The sequence below is a fragment of the Podarcis gaigeae genome (genome assembly GCF_964106915.1).
Source record: "Podarcis gaigeae genome assembly, chromosome: 2".
Classification (NCBI taxonomy): Eukaryota; Metazoa; Chordata; class Lepidosauria; order Squamata; family Lacertidae; genus Podarcis; species Podarcis gaigeae.
In genome coordinates, this window is record NC_139679.1 from 82760731 (window position 1) to 82782014 (window position 21284).

A 21284-nucleotide genomic window follows, 5' to 3' on the forward strand; every position below is an offset into this window, starting at 1 on the left:
CAAAACCAGCTATTTGAATTGGGCCTAGAAGCTAATTGGCAGCCAGTGCTGTCAGGCCAGGATTGGTGTAATATGCTCAAACCGTCTTGCCCCGGTGAGCAACCTGGGCACCAAATTCTGCACCAGCTGAAGTTTCCAAACCATCTTCAGAGGCAGCCCTACGCTTGTTTGATAAACATCGCACTGCAGTGCAATTAAACTGCTTTCTTTGGCAAACTCCATTTATTGGGAGGAGTTCAATGTCATTCTCTTCTAATCATTCTGTCAGCACAAGCATTTCTGCTTGCCAGATGGCATGGTCCTCCTCTTGTCCCCTCCACACTATTCTGGGGGTTCTCCCAAACCTCAAGGCATCTGGGGGTGGGACACAGAAGGAGGAGGAAGGGAAGTTCCATTGCTAGAGGGAGCCCTTGAGCTGGCTTCTGTGTGGGCACCTGGCTGGTTGAATCCAGGCTACACTTTATTTCCTGCATATTTGTATTCATATATTTTTTTAAAAAAAATCTACAAATTCAAGATCACTGGATTGTGACCAAGACTCCAAATTGCTCTACCTTGACATCAACATATCATCACTGTAATACAGCTTCAATGTGTTTTCAAGTGGATTATTGTGGAATTAGCTATATTTCCATTATTTACGAAAGCTGTTTGCAAGCCTGAAGGCTAAGATTAATTTCAGCAAAGGGAAGACTCAGGAAACCTAAAGTTGCAATTTCCAGCTGGGGGCGGGGGGGGATGACCTAGAGTTGGAGTGAACAAGGAGGTTCCCTAGTTTGCAGATGACACAAATTGTTCTGGATAATAAAATCCCAATCAGATTTTGAACCGCTCCGTAAGGATCCCTTTAAACTGGGTGACTGGGCAACAGAATGGCTGATAAGAACCATTGTAAGTAATTGCAAAGTGCCACACACATAAAATCCCAAGTACACATAAACATTGATGAGGTTTAAATTGACTGTACCCTGGAAAGAGATATTGGAGTCTCTGTGGAACACACCAAAAAGTAGGCGGGGGGGGGGGAATAAAAAGAAGAAAAGTTCAGCACTGGGAATGATTAGCATTAGGGATTTTTATGGTAAGAACACAATCCATTCACCCATGGGTGGAGAACTAGCCATTGAACTCAGTACAAACCCGTCTTGCCTTTTCACTCCTCAACATGCGTGGGCTGTTTTGAGGGAATGGGCAGCTTCTATGTCTTTTCCTTATCCCCATCAAACCACCCTTCTTCCCCTTTTGCTCTAGCTCTCCCTTTACAAATGTGGTTGAAAGTTCTCCTTGCACAATTGTTCACTCAGCTTTAGGGGAAATCATTCACCACTACAGCAGAGGAGCCCAGAAGTAGCCAAGGAATAGCATATACAACTCTTGCCATTTTTGTGCTCTTTGGAAACATCCATGCTATACATTCAAAGCACATGGCTTCCACAACAGAATCCTAGGAACTTTAGCTTATCCCTCACTATCCTTAAGAAACTACAATTCATATAATGTTGGGGTTTTTTTGGGGGGAGGAAGCTCTGGGCTTTAAATGTGTGTTAGCTCTTCTTTAAATGTAAGGTACACCTGTGTCCTAAGTCTCCTTGTCGGGTTCAATGAATGCACACTTGATAAATGTAGGTAGCGCTTGGAAATACGTTAGAGGGTAGCCCAGTGTGGGGTTTTCAGCACACTATATTCTGGGATCATGACTTGCAGTAGAGGTACCGAATGCTTCAGATGTTGTTGAAATATAGCTTCCATCATCTCTAGCCACCTGCCATGATGTCTGAGACTGATGGCGGTTGGAGAACAGCAACAGTGCGAGACAGTGTGTTGGCTACTCCTGGGTAGACCTTCAAATGAGCTCTAGTCCATATTCACCCATATTTGGTGAAGCTTGTTGGGAATTTTCTGCCACTTCATTGCCACTGATGTCTTGCCACCCCTGCTACTTCATCCATAGATCCTCTTTATACCAAGGAGAAGAACAGTTTCTGGCTCAGTTCAGATCATGGTGTTGGTAAGAGTGGCTCACAGCTTGCCCCCATGGATGAACCGCATCTAGTAGGACAGGAGTTCCTCCTTTTAGACTTAGGCAGAGATTTTATGAGCTTATGTCAAATCACCTTTCCTCAGCACTATATATAAAAGAGCCATGTCTTATCAGGTTTTAGGAAGAAATCAAAGTAATTTTGCACTCTCTTTCTTCCAGATGATATTCCCAAAGACGGCATTTTGTTAATTGAGCTATTATCATAAGTGAATATAATTAGCATTTTCAGCACAGTAAAAGAAGCCCAGGGTCTCTTATTTCTAGTGCGCATTATGGATTGCTGCTCTGAAAGCCCATTGCAATATTTCACAGTTAGTTTGAAATGCTCTTACATGACTACGGCAAGTAAATATTAGCAATTACTGTGAATGCAAATTACAGTAAAAAACATTTATAAGAAGGTGAGAGGAGGAAGTGTATTTGTGAGGCAGTTATTTATGCAGGGAATAATGAAATTTATTTTGTGCCTGTTCTACAAGTATCTCACAAAATCAAAATAGCTTTAAACATACTTTGTGGTAGCATCTGCTATCAGTCTTTTGTACTTTTCTTTTCAGACATAGATTTCTTACTTGAACTTCTACTATTTCCCCCTTACATTTTTTGCTGTAGGTAGAATGACAAAAGACTAGTTGACTCTCAAACACTGGATAGTTCTGCATATACGTAACCTCTGTGGATACCTTACTTGCTAAAAATGAAAACTCTGTCATGACAACTCCATCATTGTAGAAACCATTTCTCAAGATTTTTGAGTGCTACTTTTATTTAATGTTTTTTTTAATTATAGAACCATAGAACTGTAGAGTTGGAATGTTTCACTTTCTTCACAAAAGTGACCCAAAGCGACGTACAAACATAGTATAAAAACAAATTATAGCAAACAAAACCAACAAAAGCCCAATAAATACAGCTATATAGATAAATGACAGGTCTTATATATCTTGCCATTTAAATTAAATTAAATCTTACCCTTTAAATTATGGGCAAATGCCTGGGTAAAAAGAAAAGTTTTTCCTGGTGCTTAAACATTATTTAACAAGAAACTTAGGTGTGCTCCCTACTCATTTTTTTTCTATTGGCAATGCATATTTTTATGGTCCTGCTGCTGAATTGAAGCTGATTTTAGAGTTTAGGCAGGTTCGTGCAGCTGGGCATTCAGACAATCTGGTCCAAAGCATTTAAAACCAAAAACAGCACTTCAAATTGGGCCCAGAAACAGAATATGTATAATATGCCCTGATAGTCTGATTTCTATCAGAGTTCTTATTCATGCATTCTGTACCAACTGGTGACTCTGAAGCATCTAGCGTGGCTGCTGACAAACTAGTCAAATATGGGGAAAGGCACACTTATGAAGTTCAGAATAAGCCTTTGTAAAAACTTCCAAAAATATCCATGTACATTTTTCAAGACTGACCTAGCTGTTGCAGCCAAACATCCGGCTTTCTCAACAAGTGTACCATATTTGCTTCATTACTGACTATTTTGTTAAAGGTGAACTATAGCACTGCTCACGGCACCCATTGCATTACATGACACACACACACACACAAAAAACTAAAGTAGCAATTGGCAGAAACATAATGAACCCTTCCAATCTTGACTGAACTTGAGCTCAAAGTGCAGTGAGCAGTGGTATGTTTTTTTAATCAGTAGATGCACAGCCAAGATGACCTGTCCTCAGCAGCTGGATGTTAATAAGAACAAGCATGTACATGCTGCTTCAGTGAAAGTCTAGGGGCTGTGATGAATTCCAAATGGTTAAGGAAGCTGTCGAGTTGCTCGGCTCAACAAAAGCACTTCTTATAAAATAAAAGCACTTGAAAAGAGAGCACATGAGGAGATGGACAAGCTATTGTAAAGATGGCCATTTAATGGTTCCATTTCCACACTGACACCTGATTTCTAAGACCTTTTACAATATCATGAATAAACTGCATTATGCACATCTAGTCTTTTACCTAGAATCTTTGATTCTTGAAACCAACTCCTTTGTATTTGATAAATTACAAGTTTGCTTTTGTCTTAGTGCTAGACCTGGAAGTTCTTAGGGCAATTTTCAATGATTATATTAGCTGCAGAGTATTATATCATTGAGCTAATTGCTGGTTGTCAAAACTGCTACGGAGGGGAAAGGGTGTTATTAAATTGCAGTATTTATTTTAATTAGTTAAACTTTGCATTGCAGGCATCACGGTACACTGTATTTGTAAAATAAAATAGCACAGACAATAAAAGATGTTCAGACCATCAAAACAAAGTAAAATAAAAATAAAAATACCCACACACCTAAAGAAGACCATAAAAAACAAAACTATCCGGGCACGTGGATTGTGGAATGCCATCTGCATTATATGGCACTGAGAAAACTGATTATGTTGGACCTCTATTTCGTAGCAGATGGGTTCATTAAATTTAATAGCCTCTAGAGCTTTTAGAAACAGTGTTAAAAACATGTGGAACATGCTGTGACACTTCACTTCTAGCCCCAGAGTCATTATAATTCTGGCACAGACTATAAATATTAAAGTACTTTATTTCAATTGAAACAAATGACTACTCTAATTATTTTTGTTCATGTACAGTAACATCAGAAGTGTCGAAGGCTGCCATTGTTTCAATTTTCCTGCAGTATCCCACTTTTTGTTTAAGGACATTTTTGCTGAACTTTAGCTCCATCTCCCATATTAGATTCACTTCTAATTTGTTATTTGACTTGCATGCAACATCAGAAACTAAAAGGCAATCATGTGGGTTAAGAAAATAAGCCATTTCCCCGCCTGTGGTGGTGAGGAAACCAACAAAAGGGCTACGTTTTATCTAGAAAACTGTATCTGAAGCACGTAGAGATTTTTCTGTTGGTTCTTGCCTGCCCTTCCATAGAGTATAGCATGGACTTTCAGCAATGGTGCACAAAGTTAACTCAGGTCTTCCATTTTAATCTGTTACTGGTATCTAGTAAGACCAAGGTGTTAGCCAACTTCAGAAACAGTCCTCCAATTGGCATTGCTTGTCATTTTCTCTTACGTAGTTCATTGAGCAGGATTTTTATAACAAAAATCATAATTGGATTGGAGAATTAATCGGCAATTACTTGTATTTTGCACATGTATCAAGACAACAATGATGTGAACAGGCCAAACATAAACCCAAGTTCTCAAATTTTAAGGAGAGAGTAAAGTATTTCTTATCTATACAACTCTTGGCAGTGTGCTCTTTCACTTTCAATCCATTTCCTCATTTTCCTCATCACCTACCCCAGGTTCATCCCCCCCCTTTCTTCTTTCACCTACTGTATCTGTGGTTCTTTCTTCAAAACTTTTGAGACCTGGTCTGCTCTGGTCATCAACTTACAAATCCCTGCAGTCACGTTTCCCCCTTCTTCCCACGCTACGAAAGGGAGGGATGTTGAAGTTGTTCTTGTGTGATTAGCACATTCTTTTAAAATGTATTTTGGCAGCTCCAGTGTGGCTTAGTTTCATTATATCTAAGCCCTGGCATGAGCTGACATTTCAAACTCCGTCTTTGATTAAAAAAGAGCTAAAGAAATCCAGACCTTTCAAAAGGCTAAGTGAATGTGTTCTACTGTTGCTGGAGGTGTTGAAGGGTCTAATGACATCAAATCCATAAAACAGTGCCAAAAATGAGAAATTGCTGGATTAGTCCATGTAGTCAACCTACTGTACATTCTAATTGCCCTCTAACCTAGACCCAGTCCACATTAGGAGTGTGGGGGTTTTTGGTGGTAGTATGCTTCTTTCTTTCTCATGAATCATGACACATTCACCAACTTGCAGTTATCCCACTACTTCTGCTACTTTATTCGGGGATTTTTCAGATTTATTTTATATGCGTCAAACATGTTATATTAGAACTATTATGGGTAGGAGTGCCTTCCATCCTCCAGAACTACATCCCCAGCCCCCTTCCTCACCTTTCTTTAGCATTTAACCTTCGGTGTTTGGGAATGAATTTGTGGGAAGGAGGTTTGAGTGCCCATGACATATCATCATATTTTTGGGTGGTGGTGCTAAGTCTCAATAAGCACCTGCACAGATGTATTTCATTTGAAAGCCCTTTCCCCCAAACTTTCACTTTTCACAGGGGGGAGGGAGAAGTACTGTGATTGTTCTCCATCTTCCTCCTCCTTTTTCAGTGCACCCTGTGTGTGCAGACATTCTCTGTGATCAGACATCACAAAGGTGTGGTGCAGTGTGGTGTGACAAAGAAATATAATGCACTATATGCGACTTACGAATCATCCACTTTTATATTTCACATCCCAAGGGAGATAAAGGGGTTGCGTTCACATATAATACTAAACCAAACCATGGTCCAGTGTGAGCATTCAGGCATCCAGGGAGGTGGCCATAGCTGCTTTGTTCATCCTGGTCCTTTTAGCTCAGTGCAGCATGGCAGCTAAGCCAAGGTTTGACTTAGTGTGGCACCTGGACCCTGGCTGTATAGCAGTCTGTCCCCTTTAATCACAAGCTGTAGCCAAGGTTTGTTCTTGACTACAGCTCATTGCTAAGGAGGAAATAACAAGCCTGGGTTTGAATGACACAGTAAACCAATCCTGGGCTTAGCTCACTGATGGCGAAACATGGCCCTCCAGCTGTTTTTGGACTACAACTACCATCATCCCTAGCTAACAGGACCAGTGGTCAGGGATGATGGGAATTGTAGTCCCAAAACAGCTGGAGGGCCACGTTTGGCCATCACTGGCTTAGCTGCTCTGCTGAAAAGACCAGGAAGGAGCAAAGCAGTCACAGGGAGCCAGCAGGCTAGTATGATCCTAGGAAGGCATAGTTGGTATTACCATGTTGTGCAAACATGTATTCTTTACAGTGTGACCCCTGATCTGCATTTGCATTAGTGAAATACACCAGTACAGCAGTACCTTGTAAATGAAAGAACCCTAGTGACTTTAGAATTTACAGGATAACCGCTTATAAGAGAATCTTGTGCTGCATCTTTGAGGATGCTCTTCATAGTGCTCAGGGGTTTGTCTCTTTAACTCACAGTCTTCTGCTATGGAATATTATCTGTATAAATCACAGGCAGCAGGCTCGGTGTTCAGTTTTGATTTACCAGAATATCCCAATGGGAACTCTTCTCTACACATGTCTTCCACACCTGTGTGCTGGAGATATAGCAGGGCAAGGAATTTTTCAACTTGTCATTGATGTACAACCCCTTTCTCTGAGAGGACAAAGAATGCTTTTAGATTTCTCAGACCTGTTTTCACTGGAATTTTAGTTGTGCCTGTCAGGACCCAAACCTGAAAATCAAAAGGCAACAAATCATTAAATGAAGAAAGAATTTATTTCTGCATTTCTCATGTATTAGATCAAACGAGAAAAAACACACTAATGTGTTTTAATAATAATAATAATAATAATAATAATAATAATAATAATAATAAACTTTATGCAAAATTCTCATTTTTGAAAATGCACTAATGGCGGAAGGTGGAAACATTCCAATTATTCCCTTGGGCTGGTTTCTGTAGTTTCCAGTCAGCCCACAGTTTCTACATGTCTTTTACAGAGTTGTTTGTAGTATTGAGAAAGAACAAAGTATGTATCCCTTTGCAAAACTATACTCATTCTACATAGCAGCTCCCTGAAATGGCCCAGAACAGCTAATTCATAAGCTGTAGCTTTAAAAACTAGTAGTGAAGTGTGTTAACTTCAGAGTTATTAACAGATGGTGTGCACCGTCCATTGCTCAGAGTAAAGATATTGAACAAGAAACTGATTGTACTGTCATCAGTTCCTGTGGGCGACACTAGACATAAATGAACTTTTCACAAATGAATTGGAAAAGTATTGGAAAACACAGATGAAAAACTATGATTGAGGCAGATGCAACATTCCAGAAGAATAACCATGCTAGTCTTTTAAAGGAAACTCAAACACGGATCCTGTCTGTGGCATCATAAAAGTTAATGAAAGGATTGTGTCATGAGCTTTGGTAGGTTACATTCTCCTTTATCAGATGCATCCTTTTGTTTTAGTTGTGCCAGACTACAATCCTTTGCAAACTTACCTAGACATAGTCTCAAATAGAAACAATGGGACTTACATCTAAGTGAATATGCATAGGATTGAACTGGATAACACTTTACTAGGTTTGTATTATGGCAATGGAGTGGAATGCTGCTGTTCTGGGGTCCCAGGTGCAAGTCTCTTTCCTTTCAATTGTACACCCAAATAGGGCTAGAGGTCTATCCCTTGACTATCCATTCTGAGATTCTAGCTGCAGGTGGGGGGAGGGAAACAATTTTGGGAACATGAGAGTGTGGGGGGGGGGAATGTGTGTAATCCAGTGGCGGAGCTTCGTGCTTTGGCACTGGGGGTGGAGAGCAGGTGGGGGCATGGCTGGCGTGCGCCCCGGGGGGCATGGTGCATGTCCTGGGATTGTGGCACGCTGCCCGCAGGGGTGTGGTGTGCATTCCAGGGACGTGGCGCACATCCTGGTGGCATGGTGCACTGCCTGCGGGGGCATGGCTTCAGCACAGGGGGCAGCCGCGATGGCACCCCACTGGGATTGTGGTGCCAGGGCAGTGCACTCCCCCCACCTCCGTCTTCCTCCAGTGTTGTACAGTGGTACCTCCAGTTACATACGCTTCAGGTTACATAAGCTTCAGGTTACAGACTCCGCTAACTCAGAAATAGTGCTTCAAGTTAAGAACTTTGCTTCAGGCTGAGAACAGAAATCGTGCTCTGGCGGTGCAGCGGCAGCAGGAGGCCCCATTAGCTAAAGTGCTGCTTCAGGTTAAGAACAGTTTCAGGTTAAGTACGGACCTCCGGAATGAATTAAGTACTTAACCCGAGATACCACTGTAATCTTCTCTTACTTTCTTCAGGGTTCACTGTAGAAGATCTACCATGGAAGCATACTCTAAGGTGAATAAACCAAATTAATACATTTATATTATTCATCAATATAACAGTTTGTTAGACAACCTAACAGAAGTATACAATGAGAATGACAAAAAAGCTCCATCATTAAAATTTCCCACAGTCCCAGTTATTACTCCTCTTTCAATATCAGCACCAAGGTATGTTTCCTGCTGTTACTTTCCAGAGGAACTTCTTGCCTGAAAACCACAGCTTCCCCTGTTTCCCAAAGCAGTGACGGAAAGAGAGTTACATGTAGAAGCAGAAACTCTGAGACAATTAACAAAAGCACACCATCGCCTGACAGAATGTATCCACTTAACAACGCAGAAATAAGGATGAATATTTTTATGAAATATTTTATGAATTTTCTCATAATTTATAAATATTCTAATTTACCTAAGCCAAGCTGTTCAGGGTTTAAGATTAATTCCTTCCCAACTAGGCCTAATCTCCCCTGATTGGCCAGTAACTGCAAAGAAGACACTCAGAAGCCCTCTTAACATAAACACTCAAGATGTGAACCCGTGCCACCACCTTCTATAATTCTATAATTAAAGGGCCATACACACCCAGGGTTGCATATGCTGAAGCATTTACATACAGGGCCATTTATTTTCCTGCCCTTTTACACAAGTTGTTATACCTGTCATTCCTTTTTCTAATTTGTCACAAACTAGAAAATAAATAAGTGTGCGTGTACGTGTGCGTGTGTGTGTGTTCCATACACTTACGTGATCTGTCGATGCCCCTTTCCCTTTCGTGCCAGAGTACTCCTGTGTGAGAAATGATAGTCCTGCTGTTGTGTTTCACCTTCCCATCAGTTTTCATAAATACCTCATTTAAAAATGATTAGGCTTGGCAGTAATTAAAATTATGCTTTCTGCTTTGCAAGCATCTTTGTACGGCAGCCAATAAGTGCTAAAAGCAACGGTAGTAGCAAGGGTGGGGAAAGCCATAGCTATGCCCTGTAATTTGTATCGGAAGCTTATCGAAGGTGGGATATAATGGTGAATTTAACTAAAATGACTGGAAAGTGACATCAATTTGCAATACATGCCATCTGCAATGTGTGTGTATATATACGTATATGCATATATGCATGTCTTCTTTTTTCTTATTCTTGCCCATTCATTTATTTTTGGATATTCATATGGGATGTGAAATACTTCCACCATATGAGTTTAAATCAATTATATTAAGCTAGGGGAGGGGAGTAGCTCCCATTTTGGGTATCTTAACCTTTTCTTACAGATTTATATATATACAAATTTAATTTTCTGCTTTCATGTGAGTTTGAGAGGAATAGTAACATTCCTTCAGCCACCCGTTTCAAGGGATACATTTCTAGTTGTGGAAAATACAAAATCTTCTTCCATATACATGATCACTGAAGGTGGCCTAACATACTCGCTACAAAATCAGGTGAAAATCCACTGGTGGCCTGCATTGTTTCCAAATTTAGGAGCCATTTCAGAATTCGTAATTTGTTTTATTTATTACTATAGACATGCTGGGGCATCTTCTGAGGGTCACATGCCAGTGACGGGCAGGACCAGAGACCACAGTGAGCAGAGGAATTAATTTAAATCTTACTATTTATTTACTTAATTTACATCCCACCCTTCCTCCCCCAGGAGCTCAGCAGACAGATGAAACAAAAGCAAAACAAAAATATTCTACGCAGAGTATGACGTTCCCTCCTTCCCCAAAAATGATTACAATTTAAAACATCTAAAATCAGTTACAGTTAAAAACATTCAAGAAGCAGTTAAAACAGTTTAGAAACAGTCTTCCACCAAATGATATTTTACTTCGGTGCAGTCCATTCCTTACAAGCAAGAGGCATTATCAGAGTTGCAAGACACAGTCCAGCCAGACAAAAAAAAGTTTGGTCCAGTGAGAACAGTTCCAAGGGCCAGAGAGAGCTGGGAGGTAGAGATGCCTGGTGGGCCACTGCTGGCTCTGGGCCTGTGTTTCCCCACTCTTGCTATTGTGGCCGTTTCCTGTCCTATCTACCCAGTAGGTAGACAGGCAGGAAATGACTCCCCCTTTGCTGTCAAGTTGTGGAGGAGGGCTAATAACAAAGTCAGCCTAGTATGGCTTGATAAGGCACAGCCTCTTCTTTGCTCTGCCAAGAGCGGAAGTAGTAGAATGGGACAGTAGCAATATAAACCTACAAAACCCTATGAAATGCAAATTCTGCTGGATGGCCATGGTTCACATCCTGTTTTGGAAAGTGCAAGCTACAAAGTTCACTCTTAAATGCCAACAAAATGGAATGTCTCCCCCATTCCCAATTGCAGAAGTGGTTTGGCATTGCCTGGCTCCATTCAACAAGGCATATGTTTCACAGTGCTAATAAAATCTTACATACGTATGAATATCCAACGATTCCTGAATGGGAGAGGAGTTTGGGGGAGGCTGCTTTCACCAGTTCCTCCCCTCTTCAGTCTCCCGTTCCAAACTTTTTCTCAAGAATCATTGGAGACAACCCATTAACTATATAAAACAACTATAATTACATTTATGCAGTGATGAAAAAGCAAATAAAAGATAAGCCAATAATAAAAACCCATCAGTTCAAATGAGACATAGGTCTTAAAAGAAAGTTTTAAAAACTTGTGCACAACAAGATCAAACATAAGTTAGCAATCCAAGCGAAACCGAGATTCTGTTTTTCAGGGCATAGAAAGCAGTGTTGTAAAATGGGATACCTCCTGCAAAAGATTATCTTATACCACTGGAACTGGGGTTCATCCAAGGAAGCTCAGAGGTGGAAGATTCAAGACAAACTGAACTGTGCTTCACAGTTAAACTAAGGGAAATTACGAGCACACACGCTGAACCCCTGTCCCTGGAGCCCCCAAGAAGGAGACATGACACCAGCTTATGGGTTCAAATTAAGCCACAACTTTATTGAATTTCAGATGTAGGAAACTTGGCCTAGGCCTTGGAAGGTATCCCTCTCAACGCAGGGTATGAGGATGTGCAGGACTAATAGGTGAAGTGGGAGGGAACTATAAAGCATGAACTTAAAATAAGGGAAATTGCTGCCATTTAGTGATGACCACCAACTTGGATGGTTTCAACATGGGATTAGACAAACCCCTGGAGGATCAAAGGCTGCTAGTATCATAGTTTCAGTTCCAAAATCATTACAACCAAAAAGTTGAAAAATGGTGTCCGGTTACCTTTCACAGATCTCATTGGAGAATGAGGCCTCTTTATCTACATGTCTTATTAGGTGTTCCATAGCACATCATCTAACAGTACATCATAACCAAACTAGGGACTTTGGGATAACATTCTCTCTTTCGTCAAATGGCATGATACATATAGCAGCACAGTTTTCGGCCTGGCACCTTTTCGTTATTTGATTTCTTTCTTTTCAGAAAGAATCTCAGTGGTCCTTGTTTGGATGACCTTCTAATCATTTGTTTGAGGCATGAGAGTTCTGCTCAGCACTAGAGTTCGATGGTTTGTTTTAGTTGAGTTAATAGCTCACTGTGTTCAGAGGGGTCAGTGTCTACAGCTCCCCCTCCACTAAATGAATGGGCAACTTGCCTGCTTATGGCGATCATTCTGTGCAGACTTACAAGAAAGCGAGCCTCTTTGTGCATAATAGGGTTTGCTTCCAAGCATACATGCGTAGAACAGGGCTATGTGAAATCCACATATCAGTGGGCATATCACACATGCACACACCCTACTTCCTATAGGTATAAAGTGGTAGATAATTTAAAAACATTCTGTAAACGTAAAAAATATTTTTTCTCAGATTTCAACAGATGACAGTAAAAAGGGAAAGTGTGTGCTAGGTGTGTTGGAAAGCTGTTTATTATCATGCTAATTGTTTGTAATGCAATTTCATAGCATAGTTTAATGCCACAAATGCAATGGAAAAGAGGAACCATGAATAAATTAGCCACTAAAGTGCAGGGCCAGAGCCAGATTGAGGCCCTTCCTGTGTTTTAATTATTGAATATCCTCCAATAATGAAAAGTGAGCTTTGGTGATTTCTCATCTGAGCTGTTTTTATATTCCCCAGTGCTCAAGGCAGCCAGCTTTGTCTTTTCTTCCTTAAATATTTGTCTTGTAATTTACTTGGACCGCAGTCCTAAGCATCCTTCCTAGTAAGTCTCATTGAACTCAGTGGGACCTCCAAGTGGATATTGTTTTTGACTGGCCTATAAGTCTGCCTTGTAAAACACTAGCAAAACATATATAATAAAAATGATAAACATGTGCAAGACATAGAAAGGGATTGAAACTGAATCATGATTATTTGCACTTTATTTAAGTAAGATACTAATGTGAACCTGAATTAAAAATGCTGAATTAAAAAGCTGAATTAAAAGTGCTGGCATTGAAAAGACAAACAGATGACATATAATACTCTAAGACTTCGGCAAAGGTATGAGGAAAGGGGGGAAACCATTTCCATTAGATGCAAGAAAAATAACTGTTACACTCTGCTTTTGAGGATTAGAAAGCTTGAGGAGCTTTTTCTTTTGCTCAACACTTGTCTTGGCAGGGCCTGAAGAAACCACTGGAGTCAATAGTACCCACCGGGTTTTGCAGAGATAAGTAATTTGTATGCTCTGCTGTAAAGGGTCAGCCAAGAACTCTTGCTTCTACTGTTATGAAAATTGTTTGTTTCCCGTGGCCTCTCAGGAGGGAAAGTGTCAGTCAAAGCAGCACAAGTAATTTCAAAGAAAATCCTAACCAGGTCTAATGTGAGTTGCTTATCCTTCATACAACTAACTTCCAAACAATCTAGCAACAGAATGAAGATTTATCACACAATGGTTCCTTAGATCTTGAGCTAGGTGGTGATACCTAGTGTTAGTCATATGCAGAGCACATCCATTCAGATAAATGGAATTAAGCGCATTGATCTCCTCTGGTTGGTTGTCACACTATGTGTCCAGCAAGTGAGACCCTTAGTAATTAACCCTTAGTTAATAATGGCTAATCAGCCTTTTTAAAAAAGATGTGAAAGCATCCATTGTTGAACTGGATATTTCTTGGTCTGTGCTGCAGTTACTAGACTTTTTTTCAATTTTATATATACTATGACAGCATTTTAGGACTAAATTTGAAGGTAAACAGTCAACGAATAGTCATGTTTTAGTACTCTTATTATACTTTCTTGGAATTATTAGGAATGCGATGTTTTAAAGAAGCCTTTTAGATTAGAGGCAGTAGCACCAAGTTAGGCCATTTCAATAAAATATATACGCCACTTTCTGAAAGGGGCCAAAATGACCCAAAGTGATGGGTGGAATGCAAGATAGTACTTTAGTATTTAGTGGGCTATGTGTCTGTTGGATGGAGTCTGCTCCCACAATAAAACTTCCCCTCCCCTCTCTTGCCTGCACACAGTGGGGAGGAAAGTGTGGGGGCACACAGCTGGAGGAGTGGGGTGGAAATCCCATTGCACAAGTGGACCTCGTTCCATGCATGAAGCACCCTAGTTGATCCCTGCCTGCTATATTTATTAATCTTTGTGGATCAAAAAGATTAATTGAGAGAGGTGTTCTGCAACATACCAAACTTAACCAATCTTTCTTCCGGCTCCATCGGAGCTGGAACTCTTCCTGTACTCTTGGTAAAGTTCACCAAACAGCTAGAATTTCCTTAAGAATCGTTGAGTATCATAATAGGTGAATTCATGTTTTCAAAATACTAGAGCTGAGCCAAAGTTTAATGAGTTTTGAATTTTGTGTTGAAATTAGCATGTTTTGAGGAATGAGAACATTTTGTCAAACAGCTGAGCGACCTACGCGGACATTGGACAATGTGTTTCTCCTTTAAAGCAGGGCACAGTTTAGGAACACTCCCAAGTCTTGGGATCAGTAATGCTGTGGAAATGCGAGATTTCATAAATTTTGGGTAACTGTTTGAATAAAGTTTTAGAAATATTTCCCCAACTCAGCCAAGCTACAGCTTAGTCAGGGTCATTTTATATCCTCTTTGTAAGCTGCCCACCCTGGCCCATGTGCTTGTCAACAGGCACAGGGTTAGGCTGGGCACATGTGACAGAGCAAGGATTACCAAGAACAGACAGTGCCTTAGCTTTATCTTTATTTTATTTGGTTTAGAGGTAGGGATGGTCAAATTTCTAATCCATGTCACTTTAACCTGATCTGTTCATTCCTATGAGTTATTTTCAGTCCCTTTCCATAGGAATCTGCTCATTTTCCAAGTATTTGCAGGAATATTTATATGTTAACTATTTTCCCCACCCCCCTAAAAATAGGCATTTCTCCAGAGGTGGTAAACATGTGGCATCAATAAGTTATGCTGCCCTCTTGTGCCCGAATACAGAAATCACAAGTCTTTGTCCATTACTGGCTCCTCTCTTACTCTTGACCAGGTTGTTTCTCATTTTGACCCAGAGCAGTCTCTCTCTCTCTCTCTCTCTCTCTCTCTCTCTCTCTCTCTCTCTCTCTTGTACTCTCCAGCTGTCTACTCCTCAGGCTTGTGATTTGTGCTTTAAAAACATTTTGTCCATTTGTATGAGAGTGTACGATCTGCGTTGTCTGCCTTTCCTTTCCCTTATCAGCCTTCTTCTGCCCTTATTATGATCACTTTCTCAATCTCTTTGAGATTCAGTTGCAATGTCAGTAGCTTGGTTTGGTCAGTTGCCTGGACGTGAGGATACCAGAATACATGCAAACTGCTTTGGGGATCCATGATGAAAGAAAGATGGGATAGGAATAAATTAAAGGCCATCGCTGACTCTGTGGAGCAGGAGAAGCCCAAGCGAGTGTGAAGTCCTCAGGCCATGTGTATGTAGAAGGGGTGCTGAGGGTTCCTTCCCCTCTCCCTGACTGCGGGAATTTGAATCTTCCTTGGGGTTGCAAGGCAAGCAACACTTGGGGACTGCTAAGGTTCCTCATTCTCAAGTCTGATGAACGAGCTATTACAGGGACTACGCAGTTTCAAAAGCCAGCCTTTGGGAGCTGCTGCTTCCTTCCTTCTTGTACTGGAATTCTGAGGTGGTAGTCAAAAGCCTGACGCTGATAATGATGACTTGCACTAATACTGAACGTGAAAAGGGTGCTTTAGATCAGCTTCTCTCTACTACTACGTTTAATGTCATTTAAAAAGTTGTTTAAAACAATTAAAATATTTTCTTTTTTACAGTCAGAGGAGCCTTAAATCCTACAGATTATTTGCACCTGAAGTCAATCCAGTGAATTTGAAATTGTTTCCAAAAGTATTACTTAAAAAAAAAAAATTACGGCTGCCATTAACAGAGCAGAGGTATACCTAGGACATCAGTTTGCTGACAGCTTTTACATGAGCTTAACAGTATGGGGCAATCTTTCAACTTGTAACCATCTGTTACTCTGTGAAGTTCTGTGTGATGTTTTGATCAGGCTATATAAACAATTAACATTTTCTACAGTATAAGATAAAATGCAGACCCCCATGCCTACAGATGCATATGATTAGCTGTACTGCTTGAAATGGGTGAATGTATATAGTATATTAAATATTGCATAGCAGGGTTGCAGATAGAAGGAATGCCTGGTGCTAAATGTGAGAAGGTGCTTCATACAGCTTTCCATATAGAATTGCATCCCTTTTTTGGAGTGTTTATTGCATCACCAATGAAACCTAAGAACTGGGTGTGCATCCTACATCCCTATGGAAAGCGACAGGGGATGTATATAGGGTTTTATTTTCAAATTTGTTACAGTTTATTTCAAAGCCATAATTGAACAGGGGTTCACAATCTTTTCACCACGCGGAATATCTCCACTGGATGAGACCACACAGATTCAACGACATCTTGACCATAAATATGGTAACAGATGCTCTCTGTGTCTCATGCATGGTCAGGTTCAGTTTTTCTCTGACTATGCTTTAGCCATTATCCATGCTGCCCCACTGCCCTCAGTTTCCCTCAGTAAACCAGGAAGATGCTTGAACTCTTCTGGCAAGGAGGAGGAGAGGAGACTGGGAGTTACTAAGCCAGTTGCTTGTGTGCCTAGAACAATGCCAAACCAGATAGAGTCAGTCAAACACTTCCCTGAAAAATTATGGAAACCATGTGGATCCAGTAGATTTTAGGAAGAGACTATCCTAAATGCAGAAGCAGCTGAGGGACTGAGATGCTACGCTAGCTTTTCAGTCGTGCCTCTCCTACTTACCAGGACAGATGAAGTAGTGCAGAGGTCAGTCTATCGAAAGGCACTGGTGGAGTCAATCCAGTGCTTCTGCTGTTCAGTACCACTGCACCAACCTCCCCACCACCTCAACCCAGCCCTTTCCCCTCCCAGTAAACAACAGCAACTCACCTATCCAGGAAGCAAGTAAAGCAACTCTACCCCCATCAAGTCAAGTCACTCCTGTCTAACTAGCCCTTCCTTCTTCCTTTAGTTTTATTCATATGACTTAAAATGCATTCTGAACATAGCTCCATTGGTTTTCTACAAACAGCTTTGGATGTACAGTGACACTTCCTTTCCCTCTCTTCCAACTACCTCATGCCCCAAGGTTACCAGATTTTTTTCAATGAATCCAGGGACACTTTTCAACTTCAATTGATTTTGTGTGGGGCGTGATTTGTAAATCCGGGGACTGTTCCTGGGAAACAGGGACGCCTGGTAACCTTACCATAAATCTGCTCCACAGGGTTAGGGGAAAACCCCAGAATATATTTAGGAGGAAGTGGAAAGGAGAGGGAGAGGAAGTGCCATTGAGTAGCCAAAATTGCTTGCACCAGCAGAGCTGTTTAGTTGGATACCACCCGATATGCTTTAGCCTAGAGGCCTCAGCTGCAGTGCTGGTAAGATTCGTCCTCCAAATTCTGGAGCATGACACTGATGTCACAGCAGCACTTCTCAAGGTTCTAATCCAGAACCATTTCAATTCCGAGGATAATTCTCTCTTTTTAACCCTTCCCAGCCAAGCCATTCTTATTCCCATGAGCAAAATGGGAAAGAATCCCTGTTGAAGAAGTATGCATGGAAACCTGTAATTGAAACAAGCAATTCATGATACTGAAGGCATGGCATTCAGTGCAAGCAAGACTGGATGGAAGTCAAATTGGAACATGGGTTCTTCCTGTAATGTTTGCACTTGTCTGTTGGAAACTTTCAGCATCTCCCTACTAAATTGGAAGTAGAATATTTAAGGAAGAGGTCAGCAACTCGTAGATTCCAGCTGGGAAGTATTTTATCAGCTGTTCTCTTTGGCTTATACTGATCTGTGTTTTTACATTGCATGCAATGCATTTTCTAAATTTGTTGTTGTTTTCTGTCTTCATCTGATGCTTCTAATGAATGCACTTGCTGCTGACACTCTTTCTTAGGGGATCAGATCAAGACAGGCACTTCATGGTTGGAAGTTAATTGAGTTTGATTGAAAATACTAAAGGATTGGTGTGTGGGTGTGTTGGTGGGGGGGGGGGCTTGTAATTGACACTACTGGTTAATGCTCAGTTTTATTGACAAAATACCAGACATAGTGGCTACCCTCCCACCCCTGGAGTTGGGACTATGCAATGTAGTTATTTTACCGAGCTAGTAATGTGTGTGTAGGGATGGACAAATCTGTCCCTTTGGATTTCTCACTTTTCCTGTCTGAAGTTCAGTTCACTCCATTTCCACATCACTTTGCAATGCTTACTTAAAAGTTCTCACAAAAACCTGTATTTTCATGTATTTTCATGCACATTGCGCATTTCTGTATGCATTTTTTTCAGGAAGTTTTCACCATTATAATGCACTTTTGCACATTGTTTTCATTAATATACTTTGTGTGTGTGTGCACACTTTCCCTTAAAACACACCCTTTTGTATACTTTGGTGCACTGTGGAACTACATTGCAAAAACGAGAGTAGTGCAAAGTTTGAAGGATAGCTGTGTTTCAAGTCATATAACAGTTTGGGAAGGGCAAGTTAAAATGCAAGCCATTTTCTCCCTCATCCCTATAATGTATGATATACAGTTGTAGAGCCCTTTTTTGGATTGTTCATTTGAGTCGTAGCTCATGGGATACCTGATGAGTACATCTATATGGACTGAATCGGCATGTCTTCTTTGGGAGTGATGTAGGCAAAGTTTAGCATTTCAGTGGCGTAGTGATTTCTACAGAAGGGTCAAATATTTTCTCAGCTCTCCTACCGAAATCTCTAAATCATCTCTCACACTGATTTCAGTGACATAAATCAGTGTGTAGCTTTACACTGCCATATGCCTTTATTTAGATATCAACAGCAACTTTGATCGGTTTGGAAGTATGTAAGACAAATGGCACAGATTTTACAGTTCTTGCAAATAATTGTGACAGTTTCAGTAGTAACAGTAGCATTCTGCCATTTAGTAGCATGAAGCTTTCGTTTACAAAATCAGAATTGCGTCTTATGCACAGGCACTCAAGTGCAGCTCATACTTGTGTTTAAATATGTGCACACACAATTATGAATGTGTATTTTGAATGGTCCATTCATTGGAATGGATCTTAACTGTAAGAGGGGCCTTAAAGATCCAAGAAAGGCCTTTTAAATGATGCAGTTACCTCTACGTTGAATTATATTTGTGTACAGGAAGATGGAACTTCACAATTCAAGTGTGATACCATATCTTTTGGGGAAACCATCCCTTTCCTCTAGCACTGCAGTGTTTTAACAAATTGCATAGTGCTAGTGATATTTAGCAGAGAAGCTGTCCTTTCGTTCCTCCGATAGTCCCATGTTTATGCAGCAGATTGAATTAATTGGAAATATTTCTCCTGTTACTTCCTCTATTTTTATTAGCTTGGTGATTTTTTTAAATTAATGAAGCAGCTAAACTCACGTTAATATATCACATCAATTATATAATGATGGCTTGTTCTATTTTGTTCTTGTTTTTTTCCAGCTTCCTCAGGCTCAAAAGGTAAACTATTTTCAATCAATACTTATTCAAAAGAAATCACCAACTCTTCATGTTTCCACAGTGTCATGAATATGGTACAATGGTGATCAGTGAAATGCTTTACAATGTCACAGCTGTAATGAACTGGAGAGCATAACATTGCTTAAATCAAAGCCAGGCATTGTAAGCAGTCAAGTCACCCACTGAGAGTTACAACTCAGACACAATGTGAGAGCTATTTGAACAAAATGGACATGGAGTGGACTGCTGAGTTGCACAATAAAGGATCCATTTTGTTATCGCTTTGAAAATAATAGACAACCATCAAATGGACATGGCAGTTATGAAGAAGCCATCCCTAGGCCGTTACATTCCCCACCGGAGGAACAATGGGATTCATGGCATGGCTATATCCTTTCACTGGTCCCTATTGTATTGTCTTATCAAAAGCCTCTCAGTACATCTAGCATATGGTTTGTCCAAGGAGGTTTCCATGCAACATGCTCTTGTTGTTGTACAGCTTCTGCTTTGATATGGTATGATCCAGAGCTACCCCATTGCATTTCATGATATCACAAACAACAATTGTGGCCAGCACAACATATCACTTGATTCCTGTTGCATCATTCTTGTATAATTCACAAATATAATTGAAACACACATGTGTATATATACACACGCACGCACTGCTACAGTTTAGAATGTCATTGTGTTATTAGGGGTGCGGCATTTAGCCTCCCAGAATTCCTGTGTGATTACAACAAAATAGCTTTGTCCCTCACACGTCTGTTTTACCGTAATTATTACTAGATCAGCAGACTTGAATGGAAAAGTCCAAGTGCGCCTTTGTTTGTGTGCTCAGCTGGATTTTTCCTGCCATTATTGAGCAGGAAAGCCTCCCTCGCCACTGCTGTTTTTCACTTTTGTTTCATGAAGCAGCACAACTTGCTTGATCGACACAGAGAGAATAAAGTAGCATGGTATGGATAAAAAAAGTCGGAGTGGCAGAAAACCTTTGGCATGGGAGAGGCAATCTTTAAGCTTTTCCTTGCCCCAGCTGCTTCTCTCCTCGAGGAGAAAAATACACAGGCACCCACTATATTTTCTTATGCAGGGGCAAGCAATTATAATTTTAAGGGGGGTGGAGAGCTTACAGGGACAGGTTTAAGCTCCTTTCCTCAGAGCTGTTACTTTGATCATTTGGAGTAATAAAATTAAAACACAAAACCAAAAATTTTTCTTCTGCTTCACGTGTAGCTTGGCTGCAGGTCAGAGCCAATGGCTGTAGTTTAGATGGTCCAATTACAAACACAGGGTCACACATACGTGGAGGCCTCCATGTTGTTTTCTGTGAGGAGAACTATGCCTTCATGATAATGGTCATTGAGTACTCAAATTGTCACTGAGGTGTAAACCGCTTTAACTGTTTTATGGACCACCCAAGGAGCTTTAGCTTT

At 40.6% G+C, this 21284-nt stretch overlaps 1 protein-coding gene across 4 annotated transcripts in view; it reads left to right on the plus strand.

The window, feature by feature from the left end:
- CACNA2D3 (calcium voltage-gated channel auxiliary subunit alpha2delta 3) overlaps positions 1–21284 on the plus strand; it is a 497583-nt gene that overhangs the window by 316162 nt on the left and 160137 nt on the right. For 2 of the 4 annotated variants that reach the window (XM_083726996.1, XM_083726998.1), the window contains exon 14: positions 19831–19848. The exons of the other annotated variants lie outside the window; for them this stretch is intronic. In XM_083726996.1, coding sequence (XP_083583122.1) covers positions 19831–19848 — 18 coding nt within the window. The remainder of the gene's footprint in view (positions 1–19830; positions 19849–21284) is intronic. 4 annotated transcript variants of the gene reach the window in all.